Source organism: Rhinolophus sinicus, linkage group LG05 (assembly GCF_036562045.2).
Source record: "Rhinolophus sinicus isolate RSC01 linkage group LG05, ASM3656204v1, whole genome shotgun sequence".
NCBI lineage: Eukaryota > Metazoa > Chordata > Mammalia > Chiroptera > Rhinolophidae > Rhinolophus > Rhinolophus sinicus.
The window spans coordinates 62,753,655-62,768,874 of record NC_133755.1 but is presented as its reverse complement, the minus strand read 5'-3'; the positions used below and the strand labels follow the sequence as shown (position 1 = coordinate 62,768,874).

General features: G+C 42.9%; 1 protein-coding gene across 2 annotated transcripts in view; it reads left to right on the top strand.

The window, feature by feature from the left end:
• Positions 1–15,220, top strand: part of POLR1A (RNA polymerase I subunit A) — an 85,928-nt gene that overhangs the window by 2,440 nt on the left and 68,268 nt on the right. For both annotated transcript variants that reach the window (XM_019749208.2, XM_019749207.2), the window contains exons 2-9: positions 921–1,125; positions 2,088–2,237; positions 6,533–6,640; positions 7,614–7,699; positions 7,825–7,928; positions 12,048–12,140; positions 13,452–13,557; positions 13,854–14,016. In XM_019749208.2, coding sequence (XP_019604767.2) covers positions 921–1,125; positions 2,088–2,237; positions 6,533–6,640; positions 7,614–7,699; positions 7,825–7,928; positions 12,048–12,140; positions 13,452–13,557; positions 13,854–14,016 — 1,015 coding nt within the window. The remainder of the gene's footprint in view (positions 1–920; positions 1,126–2,087; positions 2,238–6,532; positions 6,641–7,613; positions 7,700–7,824; positions 7,929–12,047; positions 12,141–13,451; positions 13,558–13,853; positions 14,017–15,220) is intronic.

The window sequence follows — 15,220 nt, the reverse complement described above, 5'->3', positions numbered from 1 at the left end:
CCAAAGAATTTTTAGTGACGTGCAAACACTCATTTAATACTAAACGAAAATGGACACGTGCAATGCTAGAAATGCCAAACCCCAGTTAAGGTTTTTAAAAAATGTACCCATAGAAAAAAAAGGTCTATGAATGTTCTGTTGGTTTTGAGATTTGGATGATTTCTTTGTCCGTATCCTTATTTTCTAAATCAGAAAAAAAAAAAAAAAGGTTAAAAGGCAAACTGAGCATGAATGTAATTTTGGTAAAAGTAGTTAAATATCCTATGGGAGCCCCTTTTAAATGAAACAGAAAAGACTGTGATGAAATCTTTAGTAAAGCAAGTTATATTTGTCAAACGTTTGAATATTTGTGTTTAATGTTCCTCAATTTCCTATTCATGCATACGGGGGTTACTGGGTCATCTCTCCTTTATTGAACTAGGTGGGCTTTAGAGTTAGTGTGGTCCATACCCTCCCTGCCCATCCCCCGCCCTATTCTGGCTGTGTCTCCTGGGTTAAATCACCTAACTGCTCTGGGCCTGTTTCCTCTGAAAAATGCATATAGTGATGCTCATCTCAGGGGGTTAAAGTCAAGACCAAATGCTTCTTGTAAAACATTTGGCGCATTTGGCGTGTAGTAGTTACTTAAGTCCTTTTTAAAAGTCTTCCAGTTAGTGCAAGATTTGCATTAAATCTCTTTTTTAAAGATTTTACCACTCTTATTCAGCACATATTTTATTGAGCAACTATTGTGTGCAGGCTCCTTGGTAAGTGCTGAACAGCACTAAGCAAGGCAGACAGATTCTGCCCTCCGGAGCTGTCCGCGGTCTGAGGAAACACATTCATTACATCATCACTTGACTGCATTTTTGTGAGTGCCGAAGAGGAAACACCTGAGAAGTCGAGTAACCTTAGTTTTCCCTTGGTCTTTTTCTCCTTAGGAAATTAAGTGTTAAGTCCATTACGAACCCTAGGTACCTGGACAGCCTGGGGAACCCCTCAGTGAACGGCCTGTACGATTTAGCTCTGGGCCCTGCGGATTCCAAGGAGGTGTGCGCCACCTGCGTGCAAGACTTCAACAACTGCTCCGGCCACCTGGGCCACATTGAGCTCCCGCTCACCGTGTACAACCCTCTCCTCTTCGACGTAGGTTCTGCCCTGGGCTGCGTGGGTCTCAGGGCTGCTGGTTGGGTTTGTGAGACTACCCCTCTCCCCACAGGAGGGGGTTGAGGAGGTTACCTCTGGACACTTGGAGTGAAAGTGTTCCTTACCATTAGATTTTCAGCTTTGAGGAGCCAAAACTAGTATATTCAAGTCGGCCTCTAGCCCTAATGAAATGAATTTCAGTTTGATTCCCATTGAGAAGAACCATGGTTTGATTCTGTTCCCATGAGGGGAAGAAAACCTCTGGAGCCATGCCCTGCACCTTTTGTTTCAGGGGCTTCACCACCTTCAGAAATTGAGTGGAGGCCGCCCTGGCAATAGAGGGAATGTTGGAGTTCTCCAAGCTTCCCTGAGCTCTTTAGGTGACTTTGTAGGCCCTTGCTGGGTGGCAGGAAAAGCAAAGGCCCAGAAGGCCTGAGGGTGAGCTAAGAACAAAGCTCCTGTCTGGAGTGCTCCTTTGTGTTTTCAGTGCTTTGTATTAGTCAGTCAGCCTCCCCCCGCCCCCCCCCGCCCCCGTTTGTTTTAAGCTGTTCAGATGGTAGTGTACATGGATACTATTTTCATCTGTTAATCATATTAAGGGAAGAGAATTGTCTTAGTTAAATACTAAGTGTTTAACTCAATTTAAACTTAGTATTTATCTTCATCCTAAATGTAAATAAATTTATTTAAACACTGAATTTAATATTCAGCACTTAAATAAAGGTAGTTCCCTATCTCAGACCCAAAATAAATTTCAAATTTCAGTGGATTAACATGAAATCATAGAAAAAATGAAGAGGAGTATTCCATGTAGTTCTTGGAGTCATGAAGACCTTTCAATAGCACAAATCTTAAGGGAGTAAACTGACTGTATGAAAACGAAAATCCGAAGTATATTGAAAATCACCCTGGCCGTTGCATCTCTTTCTAATATCCTGTTTCTTTTTGTTCCCTCTCTTCAGAAACTCTACCTGTTGCTCCGGGGCTCCTGTTTAAACTGCCACATGCTGACTTGCCCCCGGGCTGTGATTCACCTTCTGGTCTGCCAGCTGAGAGTTCTGGAAGTTGGAGCCCTTCAAGCAGTATTCGAGCTGGAGAGAATTCTGAACAGGGTAGGTGGGTAGTGGCTGTCATAGAAATCAGGCGAGCCAGCGTGATGAGAACAAGAGCTGTTTGTGTGTTGTCCCTAAGAATAGTCACCAGAATATTTGATCTTTATGTCTTATAACCAGATAGGTGTGAAAACATGAAGCCACAAGGTAATTGAAGAAATGCTAATGAAAATGGCATAGAAATACTATTTTACCCATTGGTGAGCTTTTTTTTTCCTGGACCCAGGATCCAATCAAGGTTCATGCATTGCTTTGGATTGTTAATGTAGGCTGTTTTAATATAGAAAATTCATTTCCATGATACTGACTTTTTGAGGACTGAAGGCCAGTTGTCTTGTAGGATTTCTCACACCCTGGATTTTTCTGATTATTTCCTCATTAGATTCACATTTTGATAAGACCACAACCTACATGACAGGATGCTTTGTCTGCATCATTTTAGGATGCACACGCTGTCACCATTGTTCTGTCAGTAATGCTTAGTTTGATTACTTGAATAAGATGGTGATCACCAGATCTCTCTACTGTGGAGCCTTTTTTCCTTTGTGATTTCTGGTGCTGTTATAAATATCTTATTTAAAATTTATTTTCTGTTTGTGGATCAAAATAATACTCATTTTTTCTATATTGATTTTTGTATGAAACAACCAGACAAAAGCATCTTATCAATTCTAATACTTCATGGGTACATTCTTTTAGAGTTTCAGTACAATCGTCATCTGTGATTTACAGCAGTTTTATTTCTTTCCAGTACTTGTATGTCTTATTTCTTTGTCTTACCTTACTTTGGTGGCTAGGGATTGAAGGAATGGCATGCATCCTCGTCTTGTTCCTTCTCACAAAGGGAAGCCTTTCCCTTTTCCTCTTCCCCTTCCCTTTCCTGAATAATTCAGTCTTAAAGACACTTAAATCTTAAAGACACTTAATGGGAAGAGCAGAGAAGATTCTATGCAGAGGTATGGCCTTGTATGGGTTGTCAGGGCCCAAGCAAGATGGGAAAAGTATTCAAGGGAGCGAGGGTCTCCGCATGTGTGGGCAGCCCAGCATGGGATGTCAGAGTTCACATAGGGTGAGGGGCATGTTCATTTGGGGTAAAGGCTCAGCATGGGATGTGGGTGTCCAACCAAGTCCTATGAGAAGGTGCCCATGCTGGATGGCCCAGTGTGGGATGTGAGAGCACAGAGAGGGTGAGGAGAGGGTCCATAAAGAGGGTGGCCTGGAGTGGGATGTGAGCCCACGTTGGGTGAGAGGGGGCCGTGCACAGGACAGGCTGGCAGCAGTGATGGGAGAGTGGTTATGTAGAGGGAGGAGGATTGATCAAATAAGTACATATAGTAAGGATAATGCTGGCCAGGTTTCACACCATCAGAGGAGGAAGGTACAAATATGTGTACGAGAGAAGACCCCAGGTAATCCTGTAGTGTTAGATTGGGATTAAAAGTACCAGTGTGAAGGGGGTGTGTGTGTATGCACATATGTTCCCTAGTTCTGTCCCTGAGAGGGCCTCGGAACAGTGGTAGCAATGAGCACAGCTCATGCCTTATCTTGGCTTCTAAATGCCATTGTCCACTAAAAGGGCTCTTTGGATAAATGGCTGTTTCTAGGGCTGATGCAGAAAGTACAAGATGAACTTAGAATGTCATGTGCCAGAGGGAGGGGCGGTACTCGGAGAACGATGGATGGGGACATGTCAAAAAGACACAGGAGCCAACTTGGAGGGCTCACACTGGCCAAATCTAGGATAGTTGAGAATCAAAATACATGATGATAGTAAATATAATCCATCGAATAAAGTAGAAATCTATGCATTCCATGAGTTCATACTGATATAAATGAATGAATGAATAAATGAATGAACTGAAAGTTTAAATAACAGGCTATTTACACAGTTTCAAAGTACTCCCCCCACACACATAATCTTTATTAATTATGAAAAGGAGGGAAAGAGGAACTTTACAGTGGAGAAGTCTGTCAGTCACCTTCTTACTCATTGGTCAAAGTGACTGAACATCACCTAATGTAGCAGGTTGAAATCATGCACCACCTAATAGGATGCAATGACAGGAGCAGGTCATCGCTTCTGGATTTTCCTGCCAAAGATGCACCAGCAGAATCTGATCACAAGGAGAGATCAGACACACCCACATTTAACTGACCTTTAATTTTTAAAACGTTAATGTCTTCAAAGTTAGACCAAATGACCATTCTGAACCGAAGGAGACTAAAGAGACAGGACAAGTAAATGCAACAGGAAGCTCTGAACTGGATACTTTTGCTATAAAGGACATTATTGGAGAATTGGCAAAACTTGGAAGTTTCAGATAATTTTTCTCTTCTAACCCACTCACATAGTGAATCACTCAGTTCCTTTTCTCATGTTAAACTAACTTTGGATTCCTGGGATTCCTTATTCGCAATAATTTGTCTTTTTATTTTTCCTTTTTTTTTTTTTAATTTATTGGGGTGACATAATTTGTCTTTTTAATACATTGCTGGATTTGATTTCCTTATATTTTGCTTAGGATTTTTGCACCTGTGATCACAAATGACAATGGATTGTAGATTTCCTTTCTCATATTGTCCTTTTGAGTTTGGTTACCTAGATTATGTTAGCCTCCCGAAATGACTTAGGGAATTCTGTCTTTCCTTCTCTCTCTTTAAAGAGCTCTGAAAGCGTACGTGTAAGATGGGAGACGCAGTACATCAGCAGGGTGCTGCCAGACAGTTTCTCTTCAGGGGGTGTCCTCAGAGCTGGCCAGGGGCTAGTCTTCTGTGGCTCTCCAAGTGACTGATCAGGAGCTAAAAAATGGATTACACCAGTGGGCACGAGAGTCACCCTGGCCTAAAAACCCCAGGCCCCAAATAGGAATCAGTATCTTTAGTGACAGCCTGTGGGCCCAGCTTCCAGAGACCCTCAAGGACATGTGTAGTTAGCACCAGGAAAGCTCAGAGCAGTGGTTTCCCACTAGGCGTTTATAGTTCATTCAGTCTTCCTAGTTCAGATGCAGTTAACCCATAGAGGTCATGTTTACCATCAGCAGTGCTGCCTAGTAACACAGTTGGTATTTCCGCTTTTATCAAGTTTCCAAGGGAACAGAACTGAAAACCTAACCCCAATTCAAACTTGTCCGACAAAGAGAGAGAGAGAGAGAGAGAGAGAAAGGATTTTCTTAAACCTTTACTAAGAGTAAGTTATATTTTTGTAGGAATTTGTCCGTTTCATCTAAAGTTTCAAAATTATTGGCATAAAATTATTGGTGATGCCTACTTTAAGAAAATTTTTTTGTAAAATATACTCACAGAAATGCATTCTTCATACAATCTACCAAATAGTTACAAAGTAACCACCACCCATGTACTCACCTTCAGTGTCAGGATATTGTCTGTGTCTCCAGAAACTCCTCTTTCCCCTGTCCTGTGTGCTTATTGTTGACAGTTTGTCATTGTACTTAAAAAGTTCTTTATAGGAATAATTTGAGGCCTAGGATGATGCTGCCTTCCTCCAGAGAGACTTCTTATTGCTTCTGCCATGTGCTTGGTTGCCTGGGCCCATGTTCAAAGCTGGTGGCTCACCGGATTCCCAGGCAGTTAGAATCCTGGTGGTTCTGTCCAAGAGCAGGTTTAGTACCCAAGGGCGTAGCCTTTGGGGTTCCCAGCTTCCTGTGTTTGTGGCATAGGATATGGGAGGGAAGGTATCCTATTAGAGTCTTGTCCTTGCACTGTAAGCTTTGATTTCTATCCCCTTCATCATTTGAGGCCTCTAAAATGATAAGTTCAGAATTCCTGACTTGGAAAATGTGCCCAGGGCCAGTGCTGCCATGTTTCGCAACTCCAGGGAACATCACGGAAGTCTGTCAGTATCTTCCCCTGAGGGCCACGACTGCACTGAGGGCTGCCCTGGAGCTGTACCCCGGAGCAGTGCAGTGCGGCAGATGTGGCCCCCCTGCTCCTCGACCTCCTAGATTCGTATTTTTCCTTCAATTCAGTCTGGATATTCCTCACTGTCCTGTCATGTCAGCTTTTCAGAGATTTAACGTTTTCAAAATATTTTATCCTTTCTTGGTTCTTTTCAGTTTTAGGTTGGTATGAAAACTCTAGCCAACCATTATTGGAAGCAGGATAGTCTTCTGATTTTTTTAACAGCCTCACTGCTTTAAGCATGCAACACAGCAGCCATGAGGTTTCTTTCTCTCTCCTCAAAGCAAATGCTCTGCCCTTAAGGAGGCTGGCCCGTGGTGCTGCTAATCATACACTTGCTTTACTTTGATAATACGGTTTTCCTCTTTGTTTTTCAGTTTCTGGAAGAAAACCCCGATCCTACTGCCTTTGAAATTCAGGAGGAGTTAGAACAATATACAACCAAAATTGTACAGAACAATCTCTTGGGATCTCAAGGTGCACAGGTGCGTTATCCTGTCTCTCTTTTTTCCAGAAAACTTGGGTTTTAGCACCATCATTCATGTATACTTTTGTTTTCCCAAAATTGACCTGGGTTTGAATCCCAGCTCTGCCTCTTAGGAGACCTGTGACCTTGCAAGTTGCATAACTGACTCTGAGCCATCGTGTCCCCATCTTTGATGCCTGCCTTCAGGACCGATGAGATTACATGAAATTGGATGGTTTAGGTACAGCATCCAGCAAGGTTCTGGCTTATAGTCTCACTTTGAGAATGAGGTCCATGTCCTTTTCTTCTTTCTGTCTCCAACGTTATAAACCATAGCTACCTCTTTGTTCCTCAGTGGCACCTATATAAGTATTAATCTGTTCAGTGAATGAATGATGTCGATAATCAGCCTGTAGGACTAACTTGAAATCTGATTCACCTCATGCCCGAGTTTCACACCAGAGATTCTGATTTAAGTGGTCTGGGGTAGGGCCCAAGTGGAAGTTTCAAAAGCTCCCAAGTGGGTCTCATTTGCAGCCAGGCGCAGAACCACTCATGTAGCTTAACTGTGGATGTACCTTTCTCAGAACCCTGAGGTATAGCTCAGGGAGGCAGCAGGGAGGGTACACCAGCTGCATCCAGACAGGTTTGTTTTCAATTAAACTAAAAGTAACCAGCATTTTTTGACTACTTATTTTGTTCCAAGCCCCCAACTGCGTTCATGATCTCTTTATCAGTTATCATGATTTCTTTAACAAGTAATAGCTTGGTGATGTGGTTACGATTATTCCCATATTATAAGTGAGAAAACTTAAGGAAAGAAGTCACTCAGTAATTGGCAGAGCTTGGCTATATTAGGGCTCTGGAAATTTTTGTTTAAGAAAGGGGTGGCTTCCTCTGGTTTTTAAAAAAAAAACAAAAAAAAAACAGAATGAATACATACTGGATTCTCTTCAAACAGCACTCTGAGGTTCTTTGCCTTTTTTTAACAGGTGAAAAATGTCTGTGAGAGCAAGAGCAAACTCATTACTCACTTCTGGAAGACACATATGACTGCTAAGCGATGTCCCCACTGCAAGTGAGTATTGGAGCTCTTGCCTTTCCCTTTCCTCAGGCGAGAAACCTCTGGCCAGTCACTCCAGCTGTTAATAAGTGTCCTGTTGGATTTTTTCTGTCCTCAATCACAACTGTTTTCATGTCTAGGACTGGGCGGTCACTTGTCCGAAAGGAGCACAACAGCAAACTGACAATCACATATCCATCCATGGTGCACAGGAAAGCCAACCAGAAGGACACGGAGCCCCTGGGTAAGCAGGCCCGGCCCTGCGAGGCCCTCAGCCATGTCTCTCATGCGTGGCCGTCAGATGTGTCCCGAACTTTGGGAATGCCTGGTCTTCCGCACCACGTTTCTCAGCTGCGTGTTTGTGGTGGGCCAGTAGTGGAGCTGTGTCAGGGCCTCTCAGGGCTGGAGGCGTCCTGGTGAGGGCACAGCGCTGGCCTCTCACACAACTGACGGGCCAGGATGCATGATGGCAGCGCCCCGTGGGTTGAATAGGCACCTTTTGAACCAGATGGTCATTTTCTGAAAGATTTTTGAGGCAAAAGTGAAGTAATATAATTGGCAAGTATTTAGAACCATTTTATCATCGAACAAGTGTGGATTTATTTTGAAGTAAAATGTAAAATGTAGGTGAATTTGGAAAACCGAGCGTTTAAAGAACGTGAGCACCTCCTGCAGGCTGCTCCTGGCTGTCCGTTAAATTCCTGGGGTAGAGTGTCTCTTCTTCAGCTCTGTTCCACCCTTGGGGTACTTGAGGAAAAATTTGAGAGCCAAATTTAGTACTACCTGATTGTTTATATTTGTAGTTGTAGGTTTGTTTAAGTATGTTTTTTATTTTGAAGTATTGAAGATTAAATAAGGTATTTCATTTGGAGTACTGAGACCAGTACCTGCTGTGTAGTACGTGCTCCATAGATGTTAACTATTCTTTATTATTGTACAGTCAATGTGCCAGGGTGGGCAAACATAGCCTGTGATTGACACCTCTCTCTGCTACGTATTCTGTGTGGGTCTAGCAGTTACGTAGTCTTATTGCAGAAGGCCACTTGGAGCTTCAGTTTCCAACTCGGTCTAATAGCAATAACAATACTTCTTGCCTGGAGTTTAGGAAATTTCATGTGTGAAAGTCCATAGCATATTGTGACTAAACTTTATTTCAGAGCTTGAGAATGCGGAAGAGGCAGGGAAGTAAGATCTCTTCCTCAAGATGCCTAATCTGCCTTTTACACTGAAGACTGGCAAGGCCTGGAGTTAAATAATTGTCTTAGTCAGTTCAGGCTGCTATAACAAAAATACCATAGCCTGAGTGGCTTATAAACAACATACATTTATTTCTCACAGTTCTGGAGGCTGGGAAGTATAAGACTAGGGTGCTGGCACATTCAATGTCTGGTGAGGGCCCACTCCCTCATTGACAGCCGACTTTTCTCTGTCCCCTCACATGGCAGAAAGGGGCAAGGGCGCTCTCTCTGGGGTGTTTCATAAGGGCCCCAGTCCCACTCATGAGAGTTCCATTGTCACGACCAGTCACCTCCCAAAGGCCCCACCTCCCCACACCATCACCTTGGAGATTCGGATTTCAACACATGAAACCTGGGGGACACAAACATTCAGACCATAGCAGTAATACATTTGTTTATTACTTTTTAAAGACCCTTTTATTTTAGGCTAGTTTTAGACTTGCAAAAGGGTTGCAAAGATAGCACAGAGTTCCCATATACTGTTTATTCAGTTTGTCCTAACCTAACATTAGATAGTCATGGTGCATTTGTCAAAACTATGACATTAACGTTGGTACACTACTATTCATGGAACTACAGACTTTAGTTGAATTTTTCCAGTTTTTCCATGAATGTCCTTTTTGTGTTCCAGGATCCAATCCAGGATACCACATTGCATTTAAAAAGCCTGTTTAATTTTGTTTAACAGTTAACCACAAAGGTGGATTTTCCTACACTTACCTATTAATAATCCTTAAAAGTATTTTTAAGGTTGGGAACTGCTGCTCTATCCCTCAGGGCACCTTAGAAAATGTGCACAGATTGAGAACAAAGATGGTCAGAATTCTAGAAGGGTAACTGTTTCTTAGGGGCAAATAACGAGCAGTTAAGTAACCTTGTAATGCCTTTGTCAAGTCCATTCTTTGAAGTGCTCTCTCACTGCAGCTATGAGACTATGATGGTGGGGCCAGCCAGAAGTCTGTGCATTAGAATCTAGTCGATAGTCGTCTTCCACGGTTCTAGAACTGGGTTTTTAGTATTTAACAAACATTTACCTTTGGGGCACTCAGCCTTATGCTGAGAACCTGGTTGTGGCCAAGCACAGTGCCAAGGTGGAGACCTGACCACGTGGCCTCCGCAATCAGAGGAGGCTGCAAGAGTCACAGGTCAGTAACTCCAGGGAGCAGGTGATGTGCAGGCAGGTAAGCGTTCTGAGAAAGGGTCTGGCTGCATTACTGGTACCAAAGGGAGCCAAGCAGTGACTGTGCCTCAGTCGTCTCCACACACTGGTCCTCTCAGGCGGAGAGCCATTTAGGAAATGCTGCATGCGCTCCAGAGGGCTCCTTGAGCCCCACAGCGCACACTTGTATTTTTAAATGAGAATTCTTGTAGCCAAGATACTCTCCCCACTGTGATCCAGTCTTTCCCCAAGTTATTTGACCTCCCGACCCCCTTGTTCACATGACAGCTCTTAGAGCTGAATGAAACACATGTTAGGGATGTTCTGAAATCCATCCGGGCAGATTTCATTTTTGCAGGCTATAAACGTGTCTTGTTAGGAGGGGTGCAGCCTGTGTGAGGTGGTAGCTTCCTGCAGGTCTCTTCTGCCTCAAATCCTGTGATAGAACAACCCCAGTTTGTCATCATAGTGGTTTAATGGCGGTGGGGGCTTCATGCACTGACAGCTCTGGGATGGGCTGGAGAGCACGCCAGAGTCAGCTGCTCTTCCTCAAGCCCGTTTAGTAGGAAAGAAAATTCAGACAGTTGTTTCCAGAAATGCCCTCAGAGATGTTCTTTAGGTTAATGGGGCCTTTTTTTTCCACTGGATATATGATGCTGTGGTCATCCCTGAAGCACAGCCTCTTCATTGCATACCCACACATCCTTCAATTGCATTAACTGGTTGAAATGTTTTGCTTTTATAGGAATTAAAATATTAAACGTGTAGACCTAGCAATTCTGCTTCTATGACTTAGTATTCTAAGAATTAGACTAAATTATGGTATATCTATTCATCGTCATCCAGATTACAGATTTCTCTAAGAACTTGTGATAACATATCCTCTGCAGATATGAAAAAACGAATTGAGAATCGGAGGTGGAATGAAGCTGGATTTTACAACTATGAAAAAAGGCAACAGTGAGGTTTTTAAGAACAGATCGAGTATCTAGGATATTTTGAATGTGTCTGTTCAAGCCAGTGTACGAGGCACTGTGTCAGGTGCTAGGAAGACAGACAAGGTGGAGTTCCTGCCCTGATACGTACATAAAAAGGGAAAATTGAGCAATATTCATTTCCATGAATGTATCCGAGAAGAGGTTGACAGATTTGAACTTCAGGGTCACATTACTTATATTTTCATTAACCATGTAAATTCCCGGAGCCTGACACACCGAATGGCAGCCCAGCCCCAGGTCTGATTTTCTGACTTCCCCCGGGTATTGGTGATAGTATCCCAGAGCGATCTTGCTTGATTTGAGAAAATCAATCTACTCCTCACATATCAGCCTAATGTGTAAGAAGAAATCGAATATACATTTACCCATAAAAATATTCATTCTAATTTGTCCATAATTCTATTTCTATGAACCTTTCTGGTAAAAACCATGTGCATAAAGTGATTTATCATAATGTTACTTATATAGCAGTAAAAACCTGGGATCAACCCACATGTCCAACTACAAGGGTATGGTTCAGTCACTTAGGAAAACATTCTCTCAGCAGAATATCATGCGGCCATCAAAACTGATGGTCAGGCAAGAGCTATGTGGCTACATGTGGAAATGCTCCTAAAAGGACACTAAATGAGGAAAGTAAATCCATAGTTAAGATTGTAACTATCTAAAACACATCCAATCAAAGGACTGGAAAAGAATATATAAAAGGGATGTTAGTGATAGAATGTGGTGGAATGGTAGGTGATTTTTTTTTTTTTTCTTTTGCTCGTTGCTTTTTTACAGTTTATTGTTTCCATGACTTCTGAAATTTCGTTAAGGGGAAAAATATTCAGAGCTGAGACTATGCTGTGCTAGAGTTTGATTGTTGTGGTTAACTTGCCAGCTTGGCAGGGTGGGGAGACAGAATTGATAAATCCCATTCTGGAAGGAGGCCTGTAATTGACTTACGCTTTGATTCCCTTCCTCAGCTCCAGGAATCGAGGAAGCTCAGATGGGAAAACGAGGGTACCTGACACCCACCAGTGCACGAGAGCATCTTACTGCCCTTTGGGAGAACGAAGGTGCTGTACCAGCCAAGAAAGAGTCCTTTCTGTCCTCCTGCCTTTAATTTCCTGGACTCATTTACCCTGCCTTATTATTTTTTATTTTTTCAAAGTTGTGGTTATTGTAGATCTCTCCTGAGATCTATTCATAGGTTTGGGGCAGGCCTCAGTTGTCGTTGATGCATTATAGAGTAGAAAAGGTCTTACACTTTGAATCATGAATTTGATTATTGTTACTGAGCCTGGTCATTACATGACAGCTGCAGGTGGGCGTTGCTTAGTAGTTTGACATATTTCTAGAAGGTTCAGTGTAATGCACTTTCTTTCCTTTTTTTTAAGGAAGGCGCAGCTCACAGTGGCCCATGCTGGGATCGAACTGGCAACCTTGGTGTTATCAGCACCATGCTCTAACCAACTGAGCTAACCAGCTACCCCCTAATGCACTTTATTTTAAATTCCCAAAAATAATGGGTTTTTCGTGGTTTTTTTTAAAGGTTTCTTTGGGAATTGCTTCTGTGAATTAAAAAAATGAACTCTAATATGTCTTTTTGTAAATTAGGATTTTGATATATTTTAATTCCCTACAGAAAGGAAAATCCTCCATTCCCTTTTGAGTGTATAACAAAACCTGTGCAGTATATTCAAGCCCTCATGTCACCCACCCTGTGAGAGTGTATTCTGGAACACTGGATGTGACCATTGTATAAGGATAAACACTTGGAAACATTAAAGAAATAAGTAATGTCAGGAAAAAAGGAACACTCAAGTAGATGGTCATTTCTGTGACAGGCTCTAACACATTTTATTCATTCCTGTAGCCTTTTTTTTTTTTTTAAGTCACTAGTAACTTAATAGCTTTGAATCCACAGAAGATCCCTTCGTGGTAGCATTGATGTAAAGGGTTTTAATTTTGTTTTTAAGAAGGCTAACTTTTTTTTTCTAATATATTTCAAATAAATTTTTTTATAAATACCAAAGTGTGTGGTGTGTGTGTGTGTGTGTGTGTGTGTGTGTGTGTGTAACTCTTGAGGGTAATTAGAAACAAGTGAAAAGTTTTTGTTGCCCATCCCTGGCCATGCCAACCCCTGGGCTAAGCACTGTTGTTCCTATGGTACCCATCCTTAAAGCGTCCTCCCATCTGTGTGCAGGCTCTCAATACCCAGAGGCTATTTTTTGTTCATTTTTATAAAGAAAAATGTGATCTTACTCTACATGTTGTCCTATATCCTGTTTTTTTCTGTTTTTTTTTTTCTTCACGTAGTAAAATGTTTCATCTATCCATGACCTCACATAGATTTAGATGATCTTTTTGGCTTATTTCAAACACAGGATTCTTTCTGAATTTCCTTTTTTCGGGACTGGAAGATGTTGGGATGGAGTCCAGATTCAATCCCACTGTGTTCTTTCTGGATTTTTTGGTGGTGCCCCCCTCAAGGTAATGCCCTTTAATTGACTTTATTTTATATGAAAAAGGCGTACTGAGTAATTGAATGATGATCTCTGGGAGAGGATGGAATGGTGAAGGGCACTGAGAAACAGTAGCAGTTCTGCTTCCAGGTTGCGGGTGGTGTGAGTACTTTCCTGTTCGTGTGACCTGAATGCGGTGGGAATGTTGGTTGTCTTGAGTGTAGTGGGGTGTACATGGCCTATGGTAGGGATGGGTGAGAGGCTGAAGAATACGACACTCCCCCCCACACTAAATATTCACTGATTCCACGTGTCCCCCTGCAGGTATCGCCCTGTCAATCGCCTGGGGGACCAGATGTTTACCAATGGCCAGACGGTGAACTTGCAGGCTGTCATGAAGGACATAGTTCTGATACGAAAGCTTCTGGCGTTGATGGCCCAAGAACAGGAACTGCCACGTGAGGTCACAGTACCTGCCACAGATGAGGTCAGAGCTGCCTTGGAGTTAAGGTTATAAGTGCACACAGTTCTGTCTCCCTGCAGTGGGCACTGATGCTGTGGGTGCCCGGACATGCTGTTTGGGAATTGTGTGCAGCTGTGTGTGGGCTGTTGGTTGGGGGAAACAGGTAATGTCAGGGGGAAAGCATAGTCTAAGCGTGGAAAAGTCTACGTTCTGTTCCAATGACCTAGGTTGAGTTACTTTAATTTCGTGGGCTCATTTCTACTAGAACATGGCGTATGGTTTGTGGTGAGATTTTATACATAGGCTGTTCTGGGCCACCCACCCTTGGCAGCTCTAGAAAGAAGAGTTTGCTTCCTTGGGGCTCTAAGAACGTTCCTCCTGGGTGACAGTACTAGATCCTGAGTCACCCAGCTCTGTTTTTGGCTCTTTAAGATCTCCAGCATTGGGGGTCAGGAAGGCAGTGTTGCAGATTCTAGGAATTTCCCAAAATAGGACTGTTAGCTTTGGGGCCTCAGCCTCTTCCTCAGTAAATGGTGGAGCTGAATTTAGTTTTCCCATTTCAGCAAACATTTCCCAAGCCCCTTCAATGTGTCAGGTCTTCAGTGGGTGTAAAGATGAATTAGTTGCTCAGAAGGCTTGCTGAGATCATTGAGGTCCTTTCCAGCTCTAAGGTGCTCTCTGGATGCAAATAGCAAGGGCTTTCTCAGTCTGGAGTGACAGAGCTCTCAGGCTCCCCCTTCTAGCTGCTGGGACAGTCCCGCTATGAACCAGACCTACCACCAGGTGGCGCCACTGTTTGCTCTGAACACGCTGGGTTACCCAGCCTTTCTAATTGGGGCTTTCTTTGGTTTTGCTTACGTTTTATGATATGCCAGTGTAGGTCCTCAGTATAAGAAAACTCGACTACCTGTCTGCAGGCCCTAGTCCAGTTTGGGGGAGGAAAGCCATAGGATAGCCAGGTCCAATGACCAGGAATAAGAACTTTATTTTGATGTCCCTTAAAAGTAAGGCAGCCCTTTGTCAAACAAACAAAAACAAACAAACAAAAACCTGAGTCTCTGCAGAAATAAACAGTACCCTCTCTGATTTCTAAGGTTCTTGCTTCCTGAAACCACAGTGCCCTCTTTCCATCTGATTAATAGGACATGTCCTTCTTTCTTCCCTGACTCGCTCCCCACATCCCATTCTCATGGCAGTCCTCTCACGAATCGCGGGCCAGGCGCTGTTC